Source organism: Protomyctophum parallelum, assembly GCF_964188405.1.
Source record: "Protomyctophum parallelum genome assembly, chromosome: 17".
In the NCBI taxonomy this organism is placed as follows: domain Eukaryota; kingdom Metazoa; phylum Chordata; class Actinopteri; order Myctophiformes; family Myctophidae; genus Protomyctophum; species Protomyctophum parallelum.
Window position 1 is genome coordinate 34,440,793 of NC_139719.1, and position 25,256 is coordinate 34,466,048.

General features: G+C 42.9%; 1 protein-coding gene across 1 annotated transcript in view; it reads right to left on the reverse strand.

Annotated features, from left to right (window-relative positions):
- The window catches only part of cyth3a (cytohesin 3a), a 33,824-nt gene extending 11,015 nt beyond the window's left edge, over positions 1-22,809 (reverse strand). The window contains exons 1-7 of the mRNA XM_083787581.1: positions 22,477-22,809; positions 9,194-9,276; positions 8,125-8,189; positions 7,752-7,818; positions 5,519-5,637; positions 2,713-2,793; positions 1,927-2,039 (exon numbers count right to left, since the gene is read on the reverse strand). Coding sequence (XP_083643707.1) covers positions 1,927-2,039; positions 2,713-2,793; positions 5,519-5,637; positions 7,752-7,818; positions 8,125-8,189; positions 9,194-9,276; positions 22,477-22,495 — 547 coding nt within the window. The 5' untranslated portion in view covers positions 22,496-22,809. The remainder of the gene's footprint in view (positions 1-1,926; positions 2,040-2,712; positions 2,794-5,518; positions 5,638-7,751; positions 7,819-8,124; positions 8,190-9,193; positions 9,277-22,476) is intronic.
- Positions 22,810-25,256: the final 2,447 nt, after the last annotated feature.

Genomic DNA, 25,256 nt, shown 5'->3' on the forward strand with positions numbered 1-25,256 from the left:
ATTGCCCGCAGTCCCCCAGGGGGTCTATACTTGGCCCACTCCTTCTACACCAAATCTCTTTAGCAAAAATAGCTAATCTGCAAGCTCAAGATTGCCTATTGTCGCCAAATGTTCACCTATCTGGGCATGCCACGCTCAGTAATGTGCCTCAATGATTTATTGTGAAACCTGTGGCAGCACTGTATGTGACACTCTAAGTACTGTAAGTGCAGAAACAATCGCAATAGGTCTGTAGAGAGAGAAAGTGTCACAGACATTGTCTGCATTTTAATGTCAATGTTTGTTTTGACAATGACAACCAGGGATGAGAGTGAAGTAGAGAAACAGACCGCCTTAAATAAATCCTTCATTGTCTTCAGTCCATCCTGTCTCCTCTGCCTATTGTCTGTCTTTTAGACGCACTGATGTTATGAATCCTGCCACACGTACACAGTCAGTGACAGACAGACAGACAGACAGATGTTCATCTTTTGAGCCAGGTTTTCTGAGGATGTGCACGTACACACCAAATGACGGGTCAGAGATTCTGAATCTGCCGAAGTAAACAAAGAAATTACATCTTTCCAGAACCTGCACAGACACACTCACATGCTCTTACACACGCACTTTGTGGCTTAGAGAAAGATGGCCCTCCTTTCTTTTTTTTCTTTTTTATTTGATCATCTTCACAGTTACAAAACAGCTTATTTGTCAACACACGGTTACATAACAAAAAGGAACTGGAGGTGATCAAAAGGAATAGGCTGAAGCTAAAAGCTTATAAATGCCTATCCTACCTTCCTACCTCTTCCAGAAACTGAGAACATGCCGAACTAACCTGCACAACCTTTACAATTACCCTTCCCGAATGTTTACATTGCACTCCAGCTTTTCCTGAGACTACCAGTTACAAACTGTGAGGGGGAACACTCATTCTACAAAATCTAGGGCATTTAGTGTAACACAGTGCTTCTCAAACTGTTGTACACTCTCAGTGAACCAACATGCACAACTGACCTGAATGGAGCAGAGCCTTCATTAGTATCATTGGTAACATCTATGGAGGTTTGCTGCTGTGCATAGAGCCTATTTCAGCATAGACGTTTTGTGTGCAAGTCAACCTCCATACTCTCACATTGTCGACCCATTCGATTGACCTGCAAAGGACAACATGCAACCATGCGTGACCGCCCACAGCAGCCCTGATGTCTTGCTAGGAGCAAGTCATTGATTCCTCTACAAGCCATTAATCATTTATTGACTTGTTATTGTTGTTGTAGGGTTTATTTTACCGTGGGAACGTGTATAGCCCCAGGCCTGTGCTGAGACATACAGTATTTACTGCTTCTTGAATAATGTAACATTACCCACGTTTGATGTTGATGTTTCACTCCATGAACCTTTTATGCCTGATTTATACTATAATTGCGTACGGTGCATATCACTGCAATGCATTGTGAGCTTGTAGATCGGAGAGAGACTTAGTATCTCCCACTATTGGAATCTTATAGCTCCTGTGACATGTTCTATACTCATGCAAAGGTATTAATTGATAGCCTGAATAGCCTGAATATTATGTAAATCTGGTCATTTGGTGGGGGGCACTGAGGGCCACACATTAAAAAACAAATTACCCTCATTTGTATCGTTGACCTATGACCCCTCTCAGAGGCTATCAATTAACACCTTTGCAACCACTAATGATGGAAAGTATTTCCTGCAGCTTTAAATCAAAAAATCTGAACTAACCCTTTAAAGGCTCTACTATACAACCCCTGAATGACTTGTCTGGTGGTTAAGGTTTAATGTGGTACTACTATGAGCTAGTATTGGTTGCTCATATGATAGCCTGCCCCAGCCTGTGTGATTCCTGGTCTAGAGGGGCGAGTGCTGGTGAAAACAGCCAGTGGATCCTATTGGTTCACCCATCTTAGCTGAGGGACTGACCTGTTGACTGGAAGACTCCTGGGTTACACTGGCAGTAACGTGCAGCAAAGGCCTCCATCATACGGTCAATTTTCTGGGCCTCACCTGGAAGACGGAAACTCCACAGGAACTGTCTACACCAGAGAGGGTGAGAAGAGAAGAGGAGAGGAGAGGAGAGGAGAGGAGAGGAGAGGAGAGGAGAGGAGAGGAGAGGAGAGGAGAGGAGAGGAGAGGAGAGGAGAGGAGAGGAGAGGAGAGGAGAGGAGAGGAGAGGAGAGGAGAGGAGAGGAGAGGAGAGGAGAGGAGAGGAGAGGAGAGGAGAGGAGAGGAGAGGAGAAGAGATTTCCATTATGGCACAATATACAAAGTGATTGTATGCAGTACATACATAGAGTACGTTTGTTTTACAGAGTACCTGACTATAGTGGTGGATATTGCTTGCAATCTCTAGATAGATATGTATCACGATACAGAGGCCACAATACGATGTATATCGATATAACGTTTATTCAAAATAATGACCATGTTGCATAGATACAATAAAGCACTTTCAGGCCCACAGAGATCTTTAAATTAAACATCCTAACAAGGGGTCTGGGAAGGGAGTGCATTGCAACTTGCAAGAGGGGCTTTGATAACGTTAAACAGAGGTAAGTCTGGCAACACTTCGTCACCCAGATAATTATTGCCGTTTATTGCTGTATCGATACAGCAGCCTCTCGATCGATTCATATATCATCCGTATTGTCGATTGATATATTGCCATATTGATTAATTGAATGCACCACTACTGCCTATCCCACTGACCTTAGTGCTTGGACAAGGTTGAGGTCTGCAAACTCGTGCAACTCCACAAACGCTTGGAGCACCTTAATGTTGAAGTCATCCCTGGGGGAAGAAAGAAAGTGTCAGAGTAAACTATGGAACGGTAATTAAATTAGTCTAGAGAAAAGAGAATCGTGTTATTTCGTCCCTTCAAGCCAATGTTTTTATTTCATGCCATTTCATGCTATTTATTTAAATTAATGCCAATGTTATTCAGGGGATATCAAAATGACCAAGAGAAGATGATAGCCATGAGCCCAGGAGAAGCGTGGGGGGAAATAATATTTTCTCCAAAAATAAAATTCTCAGCCTGCATTCTCTTCTCCTTCCTGACATTCCTGTCATATTTCTGCTCTTGCTCATACGGAGGAAGTCTGGAAGCAATTTCAACAGCTGGCCAAAGCGAGCGTTAGCCGGCGTGTACCTTGGGGCTGTTCGACTCCCCCGAACCTTGTCATGGTGTGCGGCGTCTGGCTGATGAGAACCAGCCCGACCAAATCCACACAGGGTCTTTTGTCAGAGATTTGTTTGACCAGCAAAGGGTTTTTTAGGGTAAAAGTCAACAGCAGCTCTCAGGCTGCGGTCACCGCAACCTCTCTGATCTAGCTTGTTTTTACATCCTGATCCATGTTCCCTAGCCTCAACGCCCTTTGTATTGCGTATCGTTGACACTTTTCAGATGGCTGCAGTATAGCCAGGAAATGGTCGATTGGTAGAATTTTCCGAGTAGACGTTTTTGTGTGTGTTTGTGCCTGGGAAGACGCCACTGAGAAGTTTACAAAGCACCAAAGTGCTTCAGCTTGCATCACAATAACATTGTTTGATATTTATTTTGGGCTTGCTTGCTTACTTATTCTATATGTGCAAGATCCACTGACTGCATTGTGTATTGTAGTCTCCTCTCCAATTAAATATAAACCACTCCAATCCTAAAGTGTTTGTACAGGTTGGGGTGATAGAAGGAGAGGGAGAGGTTTGGTTGCTACAGTTAAATGTATTACAGATGTCCTTGGATGTAGCCTGCTGTAGACTAATACAGCATGTAGCACAAGAGGAAACTCATAACATGTATACAGTAGTACACACAGTAAAGAAATGCACCTCAGTGAGTTCTTGTGGTGCCTGTGGCAGCACTGTATGTGACACTATGACAGTAAGTGCAGGAACAATGAAAACAGGCCTGGAGCAACCTCCTCTGTCTGATCATTTATCGCCCACTCTATAGCAGTGGTTCTCAACCTTTTCAGGCCGTGACTACCCAAAATAATCATATTTGAACCGGGGACCTCCCCCCACCCTGACAAGCACTTGGAATGTAGTAAAACAATTGTTTGACTTTGTTCCATAGATTTGTGAAAATAGCAGATCTACGAGCTTGTAGATGTAGACCCCCCCCCCCCCCCCCCCGTACTTCCTTTCTCTCAATACCACCGGTATACTCCTCTTTTTTTCCCCTGCCACTATCCCTCTCCCATTGCATGTGTCCTGCCTGTGTTCCACTTCCTCTCTCCACTTCTTTCTCTCTCTACATTAAAGCTGTATCTGTAATTATACACAGCGTGTAATTATAGTTACCGGCTCCCGGCATCAACTCAATTAGCGATAATTACCGAGTGTAACCCGTCCACCTACGGTATGTTTACTGTGATTCCTGCTGAGCACATGGTGGCTCTTTGATGGTTCCCCCACAATGAGGCCATGTAAAGCCTGCGTGAAAGGAGCCCCTATTGATGGAGTCCCCCAGAGCCCCCCCCCCCCCCCAACAACCTTCATTCTCATCCAGCTGGCCCAATACTGAGGCCGTTTCATTGTTTCATAGCTCTACCGATGCCCAATCTACATGTTTCCCCCCCCTCAGGTAAGACAATACAGTCCATTCATTCTTGTTTTTTCCTGAATGGTGAAAGGGATTGGAGTCAGGAAAGACAATGAGGAATTTTTAAGACTATTTTTATACAGACTTCTTATTATAGCGTCTTATTGTAACGTTAGCTACAGTACAAAAAGAAGACAGGAAAGACAGGGTAGGGAGAAGGGCATGATATGAGATCATAGGCCGGACTCATACCTGTGATGCTGCAAGTATACACAGTAAAATCCAGAGCGTGAATTTAACCTTTAAAGTGTAGGAATTGACCCGTTGCCAGGTGCAGCAAGCTCTCGTTTATGAACATCTATAGTCAGTTTGTGTGCCGCAGCCTTTGCCTCAGCTCACAGCTTCATGTTGCGGCATCCAGACTATGGGTTTTATGGGTAAGTCTCCCATTGGCTTAGAGGCAGCCTAGAGGCAGCCAATCATGAAAAAGTGTCTACTATGGTCGCTAGTAGAGGTAGGTGAACATGTAGTCCAGATGCTTTTCAAGCACCTGGAGAAAAAATATCCTTGTGTGTGACTTTATCCAACTCATCCAATTATCTTCTCCTGCTCTCTGACACTCTGGCCTGAGTTGTGTGCAGACCATGGGGACTAGTCTGGTTTATGACCAGTCAGCTGCCCACACGGGCAGACTATCTACGACAAGACACCCACGTCTCCAATGGAGATTTGTATTCCGGAGGCAGGAGCGGGAACATGTCACATCTGCCCTTTTGGATCAATAAATCCCAGCCATAATTTCCCCTTGGCGACAGGAGCGTTCTAATCAGATGGGGAGCGGTGGGGGGGGGGGGCGAGGGCGGGGGTAGTTTGTAAATCTTCCGTGAAGGGCATGGGTGAATGGGAACAGAAGGGGAAACATCTTTTTTGGCTATCCTGATAGATTGCCAGATAAAGGACGGTGTGACTTACCGCTCCCCCAGGTAGTCTCCAATGGCGGTCTTGTTGAGGCCCTCTCCCTTGTAGAGGAACTGGGAGATATCTTCGGGGGTGTGCTGAAGGAGGTCATTCTCCAGGAGGAACAGAATCCCCTGTAAAGCAGAGAGCAAGAACAATACGTCAGTTGACATACTTTATAGATCTGCTATTCTCTCTATTTCCGAAAATAAAAGATACAAATACAAAAACGAATGAAAGACATTTAATCAATTACCTATAATGACATGCCATGGTTAATGTCGTTAAATAAAATGTAAATACTAATCTTTAATAGTACTCTGGTCTCAACCTCTCCACATGGAAATTATGATGAACCCCTGCAGTGCAAAATCAAGTGTACAAGTAGTTTAGGTCATTGACATCTGGGCTCTGGGGTGTGCATATTTGGTGCCCATTGGAAAGTAATGAAAGGAAGGGACGTGAGTCACATGACTGGACGACGGGGATGCGCCATATAACACTGCACTTCCGCCCTCAGTTGTCGCTCCAATGAATTGCAGCAGTGAATGAGGCGTCTACCTTTCTATGTCTATGGTTTAGGTCTCCTATCTTCACTGATTGGTGGGTGGAGTTTGGTGCCAGGCTAACCAGGCACACCTGACCAAGATAGGCTAAAGGCCAAAGACTCATCTCCAAAGACAAAAAACTGGAAGCGAGGCCTTTGCACTCTACGCCAAACTGGACACTTTGGAGATGGCATTCATGGCCAATTTTGGGGATAAAATACTGGAGAGTTACAGAGGCATGACATTTACAACGGCTGCGTGACTCCTTTCGTCGTTGCACGACTAGACCAAGACCAATTTGACACATTTGAAAAGGAAGCCTTGAATGTCACTGGTGTCTCGCAGTCCTAAAATCATGACCTCCAGTGCACAAAGAACCCCAAAACTATGGCAGACGAAAGCACAGAGCCAGGCCTTGCCATGCCAGCCAGCACCAGCCTTGATGGAGTTTCGGATACAAACAAAGTTATAATTGACTAGTGTCCTGTCCAAACCATTGAGTCTTACACACATTTGACTGAGCTATTTGCGTATTTGGTGTTCTGTCTGTGCATGAACCCAGTGGTATTATTATTGTCTTTGTGAATCAGTGGACCATGACACAGGTTAACACGACTCTTCTTTACTTTCAAACTCAGAGTAATAATAACAACAACAACGGGAGAAGCAGCAACATCACACACTCATCTTGTATATCAGACTGAAGTACTAGATCCCAGATAATCCCCCCAATCATCACAAGGCAACACAGGAACATGCAATGAGCGCAGCACCATCAAACAGCTGTCAGTGAGACATAACAATTATATCAAAAGCTAAGTCACTGTTAGAGGTATATCCACTGGGTTTGACTTAATTTAACTTATTCAAAACAGATAATTTATGTTAGAAGAATAAGAAAACTGTCCAACTAAAATACTTCAAAGAATGGTGGAACTGGATTTACAATTACCCTCCCCGAATGTTTACATTGTGCTAAAGCTTTTCCTTCAAACTACCAGTTACAAACTTGTGAGGGGAAACGCTCATTCTCCAAAATCTGCAGACATAAGAACGAACTTGGATTAACCACGAGGATGAGAATGTCCCAAAAACTGGATTTGACTTTTTGTAACTCACTTTCACTTCTCGCTCGTCATCAGACCTCGTCAAAAAGTAGTGGATCACTTTGCAAGGAGGAAGGCGAGAAAGAGACTATAAGGTAAGACACTGTTTATTTTTCTATGCTGGTTTTGCATATTGGACTTCTACCTGACTGACCTAGGCCTATTTCAGTGCATATAATGGATTGTGCATTTTCATTGAAGTCGGTGGGGCGAACGGTTCTCCAGTTACGTGGATTACAGACGTACACACGTGGGTATTTCCCACCATGGAGTAAGCTCGCGTAGGACTATCCACCATAGCAATCCACCTCGGAGGAAAGTCTGATAAAATGGGCAGTGTCGGTAGGCCAATCAGAGGCAGGGGGGCGATACCATGTCTAGAGACGGACGTAGATTGTAATCATGCGTTTTACACTGTTCTGCCTAGCTGTCCTGCATTTGGGTCTTCACCACCACCATTAATTCGTTTGATAACCAGCTCATTTGTGGGAATTAATTTGATTCACACATAAACAAGAAAGCCACGATACAATACATTTCAAGTATCCAAAATCAGCAGTGGACCATAGTTTAGACTATGAAAAAAGAAAGTACCTTTTTGGGATCCATGTTGAATTTCTTCCTTCCCATGGCAATCTGTTTATTTCTCTGTGATGTTTTGCTGCAACATCATAAATACAATTACAAAAGTTTTTATTCAAATGTCAATACATACATACATACATTATTATAGTCTTAGTATTTATTTCTTACTTTGTTACTGATGATACTGACATGATACTGATCATGATACTGACATGATACTGGCCATGATACTGACATGATACTGACGTGATACTGATCGTGATACTGACATGATACTGGCCATGATACTGACCATGGTACTGACATGATACTGACCATGATACTGACGTGATACTGGCCATGATAGTAGCTAGAACCTGTCCTAGAGTATAGTTGACTTTACCTCTCTCCAACACTTGTTAGCTGCTCAATCTCCGTCATGACCTCAGCTATCTCGAACTTCAACCGCTGAGAGAGAGAGAGAGAGAGAGAGAGAGAGAGAGAGAGAGAGATATTCATATTGGTGTTCTCTCACTGAGGGAAATGGAATTTGAGATCAGGCACGGAAGATATTCACAGCCCAATATGAGAGTGCACAGTGAGTGGTGGAAAATGCATTAAATGAGCACACAAATTGAAAGTAACACAGTGGGTCAGGTGGTTGTCAGCTGCAGTGCTGAACGTGATGAGGGAAACATGAATCACCTGCAGCATGCGAGTGGGTCTAAACAAGAGTCCTACAAATTACACAGATTGAGATTATAAAGACAAACATCACACCAGTGTGAAGTGAGGGGCGCTCTTATCACCGTACATCATCATACATCATCTCATTCTGGCCAATCAGAATTTGCGTCTTCAATGTTTGTGTTACACAATGTTTGTGTTTACACAAACACTCAACATTGTCCATTCATTGTCAATGGGATTACATGTTTGTGTTATAGGACCACGTTTGTGTTTTCACACTCACTAAAAGCTGAACATAGGAGGGGATATCGCCCCTCAAAAATAAGGCCTATAATAATCAACAGAGCTATAATAATCATTGTAGGGATTCCTATACATGGACAGTGCACAACTGCACACAAGCATGCACACAGCTGGTTGTAGGGTGCACACATGCACACAGTTGCAGGGAATTTAATACACACAGATTAAACAGTTGCAGGGAATAAAATACACACAGATTAAACAGTTGCAGGGAATAAAATACACACAGATTAAACAATCGTTTGGTTAATCTTCAATCTTAAATCCACCCTATTTTGATGCCGTGTTTGATTGACAATTTACACACACACACACACACACACACACACACACACACACACACACACACACACACACACACACACACACACACACACACACACACACACACACACACACACACACACACACACACACACACACACACACACACACACACACACACACACACACACACACACACACACACAAAAACAAACCTCAATGTCATCTAACAGCTCTCTCTTCCTGCGTCGAATGTTTGACAGCTCATCCCTCTCCTCCAGAGACAGGTCCTCAGGAACTGGAGAAGATCACAGAGAAATGGATTGAATCATTAACAGTCAACTACCTTGAGCAAGCAGCTCTCACTCTCATCATCTACTACGTAGTATGACAGAAGTTCAGATCACACAGGCAAAGAAGGGATTTCTCCAGCTGTAGCGTTTCTGCCGCAAAAGTACAATAACTAGAACAGGCCAATAGAAGAGAAGAGATGGCCTGAAGCTTGCTTCGTGACTACACGCACGTGAACCATCCACACAAGAGAGGGAGAAACATCTCTAAAAGATTCATCCTCCTCATGTACAGATTGCTGCTGCTACTGAGGCTGTTTCACTACTGGGTCTGTTCCACCCAGTTGGACTGGAGCAACAGACATCAAAGGCCCAACATGTTCCTCTTAATTAGCCAGAGAAAGATAGAAAGGGAAAGAGTCTTAATTATTCTACTTGAAAGTGTACAAGCTCCCCCCCCCCCCCCCCCCTCTCTCGTTCATCCCACTCAGCTCAAGGGAATATTCTATTAATAAAACCAATCCAGATTAAGTTTCCTTTCATTAAAAGTGAATTTAGCAAATGATCACTGTCTTCAACCCTGAAACCCTCAGCCCTCTGGGTCTTTGGCTTTGCAGGGTGAAAGGATCAAGAGTGGATGATCCCTTTCTTTTTCAACAGCTTCCTTTTTAACTATACAAAAATATTAACTGTCAATCTGGTTTAGCGCAATTTAATTTATATTTCAATGGCTTCATTTGTTAGAGATCCCACTCTCCCTCCCTCCTCCTTCTCTCTCTCTACCTTAGCCTATGAGTGCTTCTGTGTTTTTTGGTCTCTACTGTATTTTAATCAAATTTGTCCCATTTTCATTTGACCAATGCTCTGAATCTGATCCCACCGGTGTCTGGCTGCATGACCTTGTTACATTATGTCAACTAAGAGGCAGAAATGCTCTCCATATCTCTCAACGGGAAAAAGGACACATCTAATATTGCAGATATCAGATGTCTCTAATATCGCAGCAGCTCTATACCAGCTCCAAGTTAACAAAGGAAATTATTACAAAATAAATAAACAAAAACAAAAAGCACTTGCTATTCCTAGGCAGAAAGGCACGTGTCCATTAAAATGAAATGCGGTTGCCAAGATCCAGTGAGTGTATTGAGTGCACTTTTAAAATGAACAGTGATTCAGTTTATAAGAGGGATGAGTTCAGAGACCCAAGTATTGATATTTAGTCGTATTCACACTAACAAGAGACACAAAGACTATTCCCTGCTGTACAACAGCACCATGGCTACGGTCAGGTAGACAGCGGCAGGGATTTCCTCTTTGTGAATAGGGCTCAAAAGAGACAATGGGAGCGGATGTGGACACACAATGAGACTCGATCGGAATCCAGTGCAAAAATAAGGACATTAACAAGGTTTAACCTCGGAATACCCTTGGTGCACTTATGCAACAGAACCGTGACTGCTGTTAGGTATGGAGTCAATTATCACCTTAAATTAGTTTTTAAGATATCTGACTACAACTTAAGCATGTCAACTCTGGGTCAGATTTTTTTTTTACAATGTTTCTTTTTTTTTAATCGTCTGTCATATGGTCATATATACCGTAAATCATTTTTTACCCGGCGCCTGAAATTTCATATCAACAAACCCCTTGGCTGTATAATAATAATGTGCACGATTAGAATCCAATTCTTAACAAATTGAATGAGAAATGGTTGATGCTCCCTTTAAAAGCCTACACTACCATTAACAGCAGTCTTAACATGATCATCCACAGAACAGACCTCCACTGCTGAATCTAATATATGGCCTGGACAAAAGTCACGTGATGCTACAAAGAACTCGTAATTTGTAATTGTAGCTTTTAGTCCAATGACAATTTGGTTTAATGGTACTGGGCATCTCAACCAGGGTGGTCCACAAATCACATTGTTAACACCCCCGCCCCCACCCCAACCACTCTGTGACTCATCCAGGAAATGAGTAAGGTGTCTTCAGTCAAGGAGTCATGGAGGGATACCTACCCACCCAGCTAAAGCCGTCATGTTGTACCAAGCCAAAAAAGACACCCGGTAATCTCTCAAATCAATGCCGTTGACTCATTTTTTCAATGTACACAGGAGCCGTGGTGTAGACGGCTGTAGTGCTACTGGTGTCAGATCTGCCAACACTGGGTTGTGTGGTTTTTGAGGCACCGACCTCAACTTGTGCACTACTGGCTCCATGTGAAGTCTTCATAATACTGTATGTAATTTACTGCCAGAAAGCAGATTCATTTTACTACTGGAGCTAACGATTTCTGCATCTTTCCAAATAGGCTACTAAAGATGAAAGATAAAACACTCAGGGTGACTGACCTCACAAGTAAGGTGTCTATACACAAAATCTAATTTGGAGCCTAACCTAATCGAGTGCCACTGTCTGAGATTGAGAGCTCTGTATTTCTGTTGTTTTATGAGGTCATCTGGGTTGAGAGGGTGCAAAGCGTGTGCTGCTGGAAGGTTTAAATGCCAACACGTGTAACACCAAACAAGCGGCTCCAATAATCCTAAACCACACCCCCCCACCCTTTATAAATCCATCAAAATCTACAACATGTAGGACTAAATCCCTGAAGGTTTATTTCACAGTATGCAGAATGGGTACATCTCAAACGAAAGCACAACTGGAGGGCTGCAACTAGAGATTATTTTATTATAATGAAATAAGGATTGATTATAAATTGATATAATTGATTCAACTGATTAGTTTGATCAACTCTTGCACCCCTACATACAATTAAACACACATACAGTATATACAGTACACATCATACACTGTATATAGACTCTGTTGTTTGGTAGACTCAGTTTGGTAATGTAACGACTATGGAGAAAATGAAGTGCAAAATGGAAAAATAAAGTGGTGTTCATGACATTTTCTCTCTCACTGTCCATTTTGTCCCATACATTCCAGCCACCTGTTGACGTCAATTAAAAAACAAGAATTGATCAATTATCAATTAATTACCAGCTGCTGCCTTATATCTCCAGAATTGTGCTATGAAATGTAAATATCTGTAAATATCTTTATGTGTGTGGAAACAACAACAGGATCTGTCCAGGTGACTCTGAGAGTGTACAAATACAACCAAATGGACCCATAACAGTCCATTTCTACAGTCTCAAAGTTTATTGTTCTAAAAGGGTCCTTTGGTTCCATTTGTAGTAGGCTAAGGGCCGATTCATACTCCTATTTTACAGCTGTTTCGGCGCTGTAGTGCAGAAATGATTTCGGCTCGTCAGAACTTTTCAGTAGCACCGAAGAGCCGACTTTGGACGGTACCCACCCCCCCCCCCCACCCCCCCCCCCGAACCTCAAATGACGTCACATTGTAGGCTCTACAGCGCCGAACCGACTTTTATTCGTCTCTAAAATAGGAGTATGAATCGGCCCTAAGGCTACACTCAGTTACAGAGTCACCTGGAAAGATCCTGTTGTTGTTTCCACACACACATATAAATACACACACATATAAATACAGATATTTACATTTCAGAGCACAATTCTGGAGATAAAAGGCAGCAACTGGTAATTATTTGATAATTTATCAATTATTGTTTTTATATATAATATTAACTGTGAGAGTGTAGCCTTAGCCTACTACAAATGGAACCAAAGGACCCTTTTATAACAATAAACGACTGTAGAAATGGACTGTTATGGGTCCATTTGGTTGTATTTGTACTCTCAAACCATTATATATCGCACCTCACGCACAGCTGTCGGTTGTATAGTGTTGACATTGGCTTGGCAGGTATTAAAGAACATCCGCAGGTCCCTGCGGTAGTCTGCATGGGAGTCCGCGGGTACAGTGACTCGATTGAGACGCAGATGTGTTACTCTTATCCATTAAATCAGTGGGTGTGCTCTCATGCAGGTCTACACACTGTTTAGCTGCGCTGCACTGTTATGCTGAAATTACTTAGCCTGGCCCTAAAGAATTCTGAGGCATCATGGCGGCGGGTTCGCACGACCGTATAGACGATGGCATTAAAAGTGTCTGGTTGCGTAGAGACGAGGCAGCCAATCAGAACTACTCGTCAGTATGACTAGGGTGTCGGTCTGGTCGTGTAAGTTGTATAACCCATGAAGTTTGTGTGTAAAAGTGACTTTTACACAGAAACTGCAGCTCATCCCAGCTGGGTGGAACCAGTAGCGATGTGCTCAGTGAGAACAAATCCTATGCTCACTTGCCACGGGCCGTGATCCCGGTTTTCACTGATTTGTATGAGAGAGAGGGATTTGGACAGATCTTTGGCCTAATACCAGTGACACTCGAGTAATGTCTTTTAAAGTTGAGAAACATGAGAGGGGATAACCTTAACCTTAGCCTCTTGGACTGTACAGTACTCAGACAGACAGACAGACAGACAGACAGACAGACATCTTTGTTAGTAGGTCATCAAATTCAAAGGAAAAGAGGGCGCTGTTTTTCCTTTATTTTTTGACGATGGGTTCTCAGATTGGTCAGTCAGTGACATGCAAGACAGAGTAACTACTGTGAGATACACAGTCATTTAGTGAGGCAGGAAGGAAGGCAGAGAGCTTTCCCTGGATTCAGCCCACGTATGGCCCAAAATCCCTTTAAAAGTAGACACATGTTCTCCATTATTGTACAAGACAAACATATAGACACGCATACAAGTATACGCAGACTGCGCACGCACGCACACACACACACAGAGCAAGACCAGCTGGCCTTAATCCGTCGCACTTCCCCTCTCCAACAGCTCTTTAAGCCAACCGACTATAGGTTTGTAAGAGTAGAGGTGTGATACAGTACAGCACAGTGAGCACATGCACACATCTAACCTTTGCATCTTTACCCTACTTTGGCTGCTAAATGACAATATGATGGTGTTTCTACACAGCCAAATCCTTTTACACTCTCAGAGTTAAAGGTATATTCAGTGATTTCACTTAATTCAAATATCACTTCTTTTTTTGTTTTGTTGTGAAAATCCTCCCTACTATAGAGTGTGCTGAGCCTGGCCATAATATGGTCAGGCTCAGCACACTCTATAGTAGGGGTTAACTGGGGACAGGGAGGACCTCCTTATATGATAAGGAGTTCCTCCCTGTCCCCAAATCACTGCAAAGGCTGTCGAGATTGGGAGTCGAACCCGTGGCACGCCGTCAGATTTGCTCAGCAGCCTAGGTGCCCAGATGGTTGAGCTAACCCTGGCCAAGTGTTACCTGTTTTGAGTGTTTAATTGTGTTTAGACACTGAAAACTAATTTACTCTGTCAATTTGAAACTGAACACACAGGATTTGGCTGTATAGTTGGCCAAAGTAACGGTAGTAGCAGTTGTTTGGATATCTGAACAGAGATCTTGGCACAGAGTCAAGATGCCAGAATGCTGGTAATTAGCACATGGGGCCAAGCCAAGGGCCAGAGGTTAATATAACAGTGGTGGGCAGAGGGTGAAGGATTGTGTAAATGAAAGTGACGTTGAGAAATGATTTGAACAGCATGCAACAGTGTGCTCATAGGCAGTGGTGATGGGCAATGTACTCATGATGTATCAGGGAAGAAAAGGGGGGGGGGGGCTGGTTAATGTCACCTAGCTGAGATGGTTCTGATGAGTGCTCGGGGGTAAAAACAGCTGTGTCCAAAGTGCGGCCCTGGGGCAAATTTTATACGGCCCGCAGCTTCATATCTGAATCGTATTATGAACGGTATGGGACATTTTTACAATAAAGTTTTTTAACCTGGGCATTTCCCAGAGTATAATTTGTCAGTGTTCCTTGTATTTATTTTTACCTTGCTTGGTTATATTCGGACATAATGCTGAAAAAAGCTGAGATACACTTTTTGTTCACAGCACACACCTGACAAAAGACGATTGCTATTAAATATTGATGATGATAGTTACATAGAATTGCTTAAATCCGAAGGTACATTATGTAGTTGGCCCTTGGGTGTTTTAATATTTTCTAATATGACCACCTTTGAAAAAGGTTTGGACACCCCTGAGTTAGGGTAATGTAATGTGTCTTGCTCATGACCGGGGCCAGGAACCAAACCTGTTTCCCCAGCAGCCTCGCCACCCATTCAGCTATGGCCACCCTTAGATATCAAACACAGCCAGGGTTGATCAGGGTTCAATATCCTGTGTGTAGCTCAATCAAAAGCAGGCCACTGACATCCCATGCCAGCTGGACTTGACCCTGAGTCCTGCATGGGATGGCAAACACCAAACACTCTTATGTCAAAGGAGAATCAATCCAGTACGGGGTGGGGGCAACAACACATGAACATGCGTGTGGTGGTCTGGACCATCATCTCAGCATCTGCTCAGCATCATCACTGTGTCAACATTTGATTTGATCTGTACGCCTGCAGCCAAAGTACACTATAATCCGATGATTTGGGAGGCCGGAGGTGGATGGATGAATGGTGTTTCTTCTGGCTGCCAGGCTCAAGGATCAAGGGTTTTAAACAGATTCCATTCCAAACAGTCCCCTTCACTGTGTCCTTGTCCACTGAAGGTCACTGATCTCATATGATCAGCTTGGGTTTCAGTTTCAGATGGCCCCGAAACATGTTGTTCTCCCTTTGTATGGGAGGAAGTGTCACGTTAACTCCATGGTTGTAATCAGGGGCATGTGAGATTCACCACACAGAGTACAGATAGGTTTCACCAGATGTAGTTCTGGTGATGGAGAAGGAAGGTGCAGTCCAGATCCACCACACCTACTCCAGCCTGAAGGTCCAGGCCTGTCTATTTGCCTTGCAAGTTGCAATAACATTGTCCTTGGATGACCATGCTGCAGATTCCTTTAAAGCTGAGACTAGAGTGAACAACAGACTGTGGAGTCTCTCCAAGCCTGGCTGTACTGACTGATGTCTCTGGCCAGAGTTCTGTTTTTGCTTTTAAATGGAGTACGTTGTTCCTTCACCCTTTGTATTTTTTCTTTAGCGAGGACGACGGCAGGGAAACTGAGCGGGAAGCACAGGAGAAAGGCTTTGGTTGGATTTGATCCAAGGCCACCAAAGATGTGTGTTTGATGTAATTATGCGATGATGGTGGTGGTAGTGATGACAACTACAGTAACTGAAGGCACACCTCTGTTAAATGCCAGCCTGTCACATCACATGGCTAACACACATCTTGTTTGACCGTACAAAAAATTAACTTAGAAGTCCATATTCCTTTCCAGAACAGAAAATGTGCAAGAAAAAAACTTGGTGGGGGGTGGTGGTGGGGGGAGAAGAAATATGCGAAAATGAACACAAGGGCTTTTTATTAAGGTGAGAATAAGGTGGGTGTTAGGTTAGTGTTAGTGTGCCTCTCACCTCTAGAGGCGAGCGCTAACCGCCAGCTACATCAGGCCAAGAAATGCACAAAACACAAGTCCTTTAGCCTCCAGCTTTACTGAATTCCCCTCTTAATGCCTGTGTGGTTTGCCAAGCTCTGCCTACACTTAGTTTCCTTTCCATTGAAATTGGGTGTAGATTACTCAAGTAGTGTAGCACTTTTCTGCCCGCTCTATCCTGCTATTTACTGTGTATAGTGTCCCTGTCCTCTTTGTCCTTCTTTAGCACTGTCTCACCCTTCACAATCAGAATCCACCCGTCAATGACAACGTGTATGTGATGGTCTGCCCCTTGCCAGGCAGCCACACAAACAGCCCCCCCCCAACCCACCCACCCACACACTCCCACGGTGATGGGAACATGTCGCTAAGCCTCCCTAGTCTCTCTCCTAATCAACTCCACATGTAGTCTTTCTGTCTGTCTCTCTCTCTCTCTCTAAACAGCTACATATATTGCAGTGTTTTACAAGTTCCCCCTCAATGCTGCGCCAAGGCTGTCAGTGATGCAAAACCCTGTCGCCAGACAGTGGCTGTGTGTGTTTGTGCGTCTGTGGGTCTGGGTATTTCACTTGCCTGTTTGCATGTGATGCAACGTGTCTCTTGAATCTGCCAATGTTGTTCCACAAAACTCATAATCTTGCTAGTTCAAATCCAAGTGTATTTTATCCATGTAAATCCTTGTATAACAAATCTAATTTTGGGCACCATTTTTAGCATCTGTACTAACATCCACAAGATTATGGTTTGTTTTAGCATCTAAGGAAGACCACCACTGAAGACAAATGAGGCTATTGTTTCTGTAGTTTATTGTTTTTAAAAAGAAGAAGGAATAGTCCACTGTACTTAGTATCTTTACTGAAATAACAGAAAGCTGTGGGAGACAGTATAAATAGGAGGAAGGAGGCAAAACAGTTGGTTCAACATCACTAGAAAGAGTTAAATATGGCAATGGTCAATGCAAGTTCAGATCGATTGGTCAACCCATGGACAGATGCACTGACACAGTATTCATTTTATAGTAGGATTAATTCATTAATTCAATGATCATTCGTTCTTACCAACAGCGTTGGTACAGCATAACTGTAGTTATGCATAGTCTATATAGTGTAGTAGAGTTTGTTGTACCTGCGATACGGCGCCAACAGCTGTCGAGCACAATATGGCTCCAGTAAGTGTGTGATATCCTCCCACACAACACTCACCCTCCAGCCACAACAAAGATGTTGCCCAGCTCAAGCCAACTTCCTCCTGCGCAATACCCTCATGGAACCATTAGACTCAAGGCAACCGCTAATGTGTTGATTCATGTTCTCCGAAAAAGCATGGAGGGTTCAGCTCCATGCCTACAGGGGTGAATTTGATACGGCATAATTTGTGTGCCTGTGAGGTATTCATCAGGGTTGAGACTCGAGAGGATGACTGTGAAAAATGTGAGGATGAACGCAGTGATAATTCTTGGAGGAATATTCATTTGCAGAGGAGGAACGATTGCAAAAAGCAAGGTGCATGTTCGTGATAAGGAATGTCTATTAACAGTCACATGCATACGCATGCACACACACTGTGACACACAACTTAAGGCCCGGGTCCAAGTGTTTTACTCTCACATGCACAATATAGGTCTTCAGCAGGTATAGCAACATAGCATGCAATTACATTATTGCAGTGTGAATTGCAGTAAGTAAGTACTTTATTTTTATTTATTTTTTACTTTAAACAGAATAGAATTTTTTGAGGAAAGGTCTTTCCCATTTTGTGGTTTCCGGAGAGTGTTGATTGACAATGACAGCAAGGGTCAGTCAGGGCATCACAACTTCCACACAGGACAATCGTCAAGTTAAGACCTGCAGCATGCACAAAAACAACCACACGGCTTATGGCACGTCCCTTCTCCTCTACCCAAACATAATGCAGTACAGGTATAGCAGAGAAAGCAGAGACACATTATGGTTATCTTATCTTATCATCTCATGATGAAAAGTTTAGAATGCTGAGTCTTCCAATAACCCAAGACAAACATCCAGCATTAACCTGACGTCACACATACTGCTGTCAGCCAATTTCTGCTTGTTTTCCACTTCTCTGTCCAGCAATACGTTGATTCTAAAAATAGAACCCAGGAGCAATAACACAACACTTAGGATTTAAATGATTTACATCCGCTCTGAGGGGAGACTGTGTCTGCTCCGTGGCATATTAACGGAGCATGGACGCGCCAAGTCTGATTTAGGGAATGCAGTAAATGTGCAGTAATGAATCCCATACTGTTACACTGCAGTAAATGCATAAGTGAAGAAACTGAGAAAAAACATCTTTAAGCATTGTTGTATTGTCATAGCATTCAGGTATAATGTTTAGGCAAGATGAAATCTTGACAATGACCTGTAACCTTTAAAGACCAGTTACAACTGTTTGCTTTTGTTAAACAGTAGTGTAGTTTATTCATTGCACACTGTATTTTTCTGTGTTCATGAGAGGCAGCTAGTGAAAGTATAGCCACTCATCTAATCCTGTATAGAGAATCATGCCACGTTCTGGCGTTTCGCCCTAATGCCGTTTAATGAGTGAACACAGGTCCACCCATGCAAAACAAATTACGGCCCAACTTCAACCATATGTTGTACAGTTGCACGCACAGTCTCACTGTCTCACATGATGAGGATGAGAAATATAATATCATGATTCTTTTTCAAGCAGTATCACAATCCACAATATTATCACGATTCTTTTTCATGCTTATTTTTCAAGTTACTTAACAGTACAACCACCTACAAGGCAATAAAAACTAAAATTAAAAGGAGTAACAGATCATTTAGAGTTTAGACCAAAATACGTATTAAGTTTGGCGAACAACACCGTCGTTCTACAGAAATATTAATTAAGGTATAGAACTGCAAATCATAGAATGTGCATTCACTGTATCAGATATCTCTGAAAAGGCATATCGTGGAGACATTGTATCATCTCGACGATATTTAAGTGCACATTTGCATGTGAGAGCACACAAGAAGCGGCTCATTTTGCATATAGTCAGTATGATTGTGTGGATATAAAGGCATAGGGTGTGCATGTGTGTGTGTGTGTGTGTGTGTGTGTGTGTGTGTGTGTGTGTGTGTGTGTGTGTGTGTGTGTGTGTGTGTGTGTGTGTGTGTGTGTGTGTGTGTGTGTGTGTGTGTGTGTGTGTGTGTGTGTGTGTGTGTGTGTGTGTGTGTTTGCGTGAGAAAGGTAGAGAGCACAGTAGGTCTCATGACGTGCATTTACCATTTACAGTGAGTTATTTTAATAATGCATAGCACACACTGGGATACGTAATCCTTATCCTTTCCCAGCTCTTATCACACATTCCCTTCCTGGTTTGATCACAGACAGGAGCACATGCATCTGTGAGCCCTGGCATCCTGTCATGTGACACACTAACCAGTGTCTATCCATTTAGATATCTGGGCCTCAGCTCTGTGCTCGTAAGAAAGAGTACACATTTAATAACGAATCAGAAAAAACTGTATGTAAAACGCTTGCCTTGTTATTTGATAGCTTATAGTTATGTTGTACAGTATTATGTTCTCATCATCTCATAGCTTATAAATGATATACTGTGTAGGTCCACTTCAACAACAGGGCTTTCAAACAGGGCTTTCAAATCATGAACTAAGTTGTTTTGTTGAACAATTGTGCAATAGATGCCTGTGTGCTTGCATTCATTATTCACACGTAATATAGTGCTCTCATACACTCTGGTCTAATAATTTTAGAGGTGTTTGTAATTATAACCTAGTCAACAACACAGCTAGACGGTTGTGTCTGTATGTAGGTTCACCCTCAAGCCACAGTGGCTTAAATACACTAGATCAATAACGGTTGCTGTATGTGAAGGAGCAGTTTGACATCTACAACTGTGGTAAACACTGAGATAAATGACTTGCTGGGACGTGGCTTTTATGTCTCTACAGGGCCCAATGTATTGATATAATTATGAAGATCTGTATTTAAACACCATGACAAACTTTTAAAGGGAGAAAGGAAATCAACCTAACTTTCGAACAATACATACAGTATGATTGTATAACGTTTTCAATGAATAACAAATGTATAAGATGACAAATACATAGCCTACTGTAAATTTGTATACTATAGGAAACTCCTTACTTTAACTTTGTTTTCAGTGTTCATCAGCAAATACAGCTGAGGTCACAATTTGTGGAGGTTGAAAGGCTCTTTGACAGACCACAGGAAGGACCAGGGGGATGTGTGATTTGGTAGGCAAAAGCTTAAACCCACAGCCAGCATCTGCAGGCCTCACAGTTTAACGGACAAAGTCTTATCCTGGTCCAGCTTAAGACATTTTGTTTACACACTACATTGATATTGACACGGACTTCACCCCTCAAAACAGTTTGGATTATCTTCATATCTTCAGCAACAGTGTGTGTGTGTGTGTGTGTGTGTGTGTGTGTGTGTGTGTGTGTGTGTGTGTGTGTGTGTGTGTGTGTGTGTGTGTGTGTGTATACTGTAGATTGTGAAAAGAAGTTAAAAACCACTGTCCTCATGTGGAGAGAAACAGAAAGTGAGGATATATTCTCCTGGTCCTCACTTTTTTGTTTCATAGGTTGCTAAATTTGCCAAAGTTCTGAAATGCAAATAAGGGACAACTGGCAGGGTGTCCCTTATTTATTATTATGTTCTATGTAAAAAAGAACATATATATATAACACCTTGTATTTAAAACCTGTATTATAGCATAATGCTGTTTGAAGTGCAGTAAAGTGTGTCATTGATTGATTCCCCAAAATATGGAACAAAATGTGTCCCTTCAATGAGTTCAAGGACATATTTTAGTCAGGATTCTGTATTTCAAGGGACGTTGACAACCCTTTGTGGGTGCGGAATATGATTAGACATCACAGTTGTAATGATTCGGCTAGGGTAATATGGGTTAGAATTAATGTAGTTAATGGAAATCAGACGAAAGTCCTCATAAAGTAACATAAGTGTCAGTAGTAGTATAGGCTACATGTGAGATGTGAGTACAGTAGACTACACAATTCAGTACACGTGAGTTTCTTGCAGACAGTATCCTACAATAAAGTACACACGCACGCGCGCATCGCATGCATGCGTGTGCGCGTAGCTTAAATTGCGGTCTACCAAATTTAACCTACCCTAATGGTAGGTTAAAATTGGTAGACCAATCTACCACCACGGCACCACATGAGCTAGAACAGGTTAAGATGGCTCTTCTTTATGGGACACAACTGAAAAGGTTGCAGATATCACCCATCTAGCCTACATCAATGGAAAATCCTTCAACCGAAACGGCTTTTCTATTGAAAAGTGGGACTGTCTGGGACGTTATCTTATCAGCTTTTCACCCATTTGGGGACACGAGCGTCCCTTCAAAGAGCTACGACAAGATAGTGAGGAGAACAGCGCAAACAAACTTCAAAGCTTTCCAGCATGACATCAAAGAGATGGAGATTGAAAGCCATGCACTCACACGACAGACTGCAGTGGGTTGCAGGGGATTTTCGTGATGTGGTGATTTTTCTTTTACTCCGTGAGATTGATGATCAGCAAGACAGGACAGCCAATGCTTTTCGAGATTAAACTGGTCTTATTACTCAATTAATTAATGAATTAACAAAATAGTGGCAACCGAATGGGGATTTGGAAAACATACTTTTTAGTAGCTTCGCATTAATGATAACACAACAACACTAAAATAAGAAATAACCAATCACGCCAACATCCTTCTTGTCACATAGCCGTTCAAGACGCATCAGTTCATGCATTCCATCCCTACACTGACTGACTGACTGACTGACTGACTGACTGGTGAGAAAATGCCTTACCTTGATTGTCTTCATCCATATTGACAATGCCGATAATGCGGTCCAACAGATGCCACGTTCGTTTGAAACTACACGAAAAATGTATGTTAAGTGCGTACAAATGAAAAATAAAAATGACAACCTGGCTAAGTCAGTGGTTGCACTGCACGGATAGCCTATAGGTGTTGCTGCGCAGAGTCGAACTGGAACAACGAGCAGATGTCAATGGAAAATAACACAGAAGCCGCAGTCTAGTCCTAAATGATTGCAAAACCTAAATGTGAACGCATTTCCTATCGATAGCATAGGTGACAGTGTCTGTCCAGTAACAGTGATTGAAGCGACCACTCTCCCATCAAGTCGGATCTTCAGTGGTCAGCAGCGTTTACACATCATTCTACACTGCAACCGGAGGAGGGACGTCACGACGCTCCGCCCTGTACTCCCCCTCCTCAAACACCGTGACTGCAAGCCAAGGCACTGAAGGCAAGTGCTTCTCAAGCATCGCCACGGTCCACTCCGGTCTCCGGACCTCCACATTGATAGGGCCTATGTTTGGGCCCCCATTTGATTTTGTGAGGGACCTCCTACCCCCCAATAAGAGGAAGATGTTTTGTTGTTAAAATATTTAAAATGATTACAAATTTCTCAAAATCTTCAACATTTTTCAAATTACTCGATTTATGGATCCTGATGCAATGCTGTTCTGAGCCGATTTCGTAGGTAGGCCTATAGGGTTTGTGGAACCATCTCAAGGACCCCTGGGGGTCCGTGTGGATCCCACTTTTAGAATCACTTCCATACAGTATGCTTCATTCCACCTCTCAATATCAATATGATGATCATGTGACACATCCGAGATACAGGGATGGGGTACAGAGATGCACAGCGACAACAATAATAACAACAATAGCTGCTATTGAATAGCAACTAAAATAACAGTTCACAGCCATAGTGTATGGAAACCCTCACTTCACAGTCGGCCAGTGACCCCCTGGCTGTACAGACTGCCGTGAATGATCCACGGAAGCTTGACATGCATTGATGGGACATGAATGCGTACAGTCAGATGGACAGGAGAGGAGAGCATAGAGGAGAGAGATGGAAGTTCCTTCCTGATTATTCCAGCACAGCCACACCTGTGATCTCACAGCAATGAAGTAAGTATGGTTCCCAGAAGTTTTCACCATCTCCCGCAACTAAGTAGTGACTCACAGAGGTTTTCCCAGGTATGGACCAGTTCAAACCAGCAACGGTATCCGACTGTAGGGAGGAGACTGCAGGAGAAAGGAGTACAGCAGGATGGGAGTTCTGTGGGAGAGCCATTGTATGGCACTACAGGGGAGGATAGACGAAAGTTACAGTAAAGGAAGTGTCCCTCAGACCACCCACTCTGTAATATACATGCCAGTGTCCAATAAAATGTAATGCTTGGAACACAGCATTTCAGCCCTTTGAGGTGCAAAGATTGGTACAGTGATCTGGATGTCACTATAGGTTCAAATGTAGTTCATGATGTATGTCATGATAACATTGCCTCTTTCTACCCTTCCAGTCTTCATTCAAGTCGAAATATTGTTTAAAACGTTAGGATGCAGCTAGTCTGAATGGTAGAAACACATCCGCACAAATTATTTCAGTCTTTTCCTTGCCCTTCCTTGTTTACTCTCCTTCGGGTGAGCTTCGTACACTGCAGGGTCCAAGCATTTGCTGTAATGGACAGAACATGTCTGTGCATGAACATGATTGTGGGCAAATAGCACATAGCCTACTGAGAAATGGTCCGTATAGATTCTGTTTCAAGTTCACTGGAGAGGGACACAATTGTTCATGATGAGGGGCCGGAATAGCCTATCTCACTATGGTCATGGAAAGCCTTTGCTCCACAACGGGAAACTGACTTCCCTGCCCCACCCTTTGCATCACCATAGTGTTTAAATGACGTGTTCTGCTGTTCTTGAAGCCACACTGTCAGCAATACAGCATGACATAATTGTATTAGGGAAGTTGGTCTACGTAAACTGTTGTTCTATACACAGTTGGAATGCCCACCCCGTTGTGTGCCCAATGTTAGAGACCATTGGAGTTAATTTAAAGATGTCATCAAATTTACAGATGACCATGTGATTATGAAGATATTGTCTCACAGAGTCACAGCACATGTCATCTCTTAATACTTATGCACTAAACATGTGGTGTTGTTGTTGTTGTTGTTGTTGTTAGTAGGAATAAACAGAAGCACCCGGATGGAAGTGAACTAAGAAATGGGAGGGGCCAAACAGAAGTTGACTGTTTCTACACAAAAAAGGAGGTGGTGCCCCAAGAGGTAAAAACAAAGCTCTAGGGGGAAATCTTTTTTGAGTGGTGCAACCACTCCTACAACCAGCTTGCAATGTCCTCGTACCTGTTTGTTTGTTTGTTTGTTTGTGTGTCTGTCTGTTTGTTTGTTTGTGTGTCTGTCTGTGTGAGCATGAGTATGTGACTTAATAATAGCAGTAGGGGGCGCCAGAAACAGTGAGAGGGGTAGTGACTCTAATGAGAGAGAGTGAGAGAGAGAGAGAGAGAGAGAGAGAGAGAGAGAGAGAGAGAGAGAGAGAGAGGGGGGGGGGGGGGGGAATTGCACCACTCAGTTCACACGTGTGTGATTTTTACTTTATTTTTTACCGAATGGGTACCCAGATTGCAGCACATGTTGTGACTGGGTGTGCATCTGTTTTTAGTTTGATATTCATAGTTGCTTTTATTAAAACAAGTGAAGAGAAATATATCATCTAGATGGATGGAGGTTTACAGTATTGAAA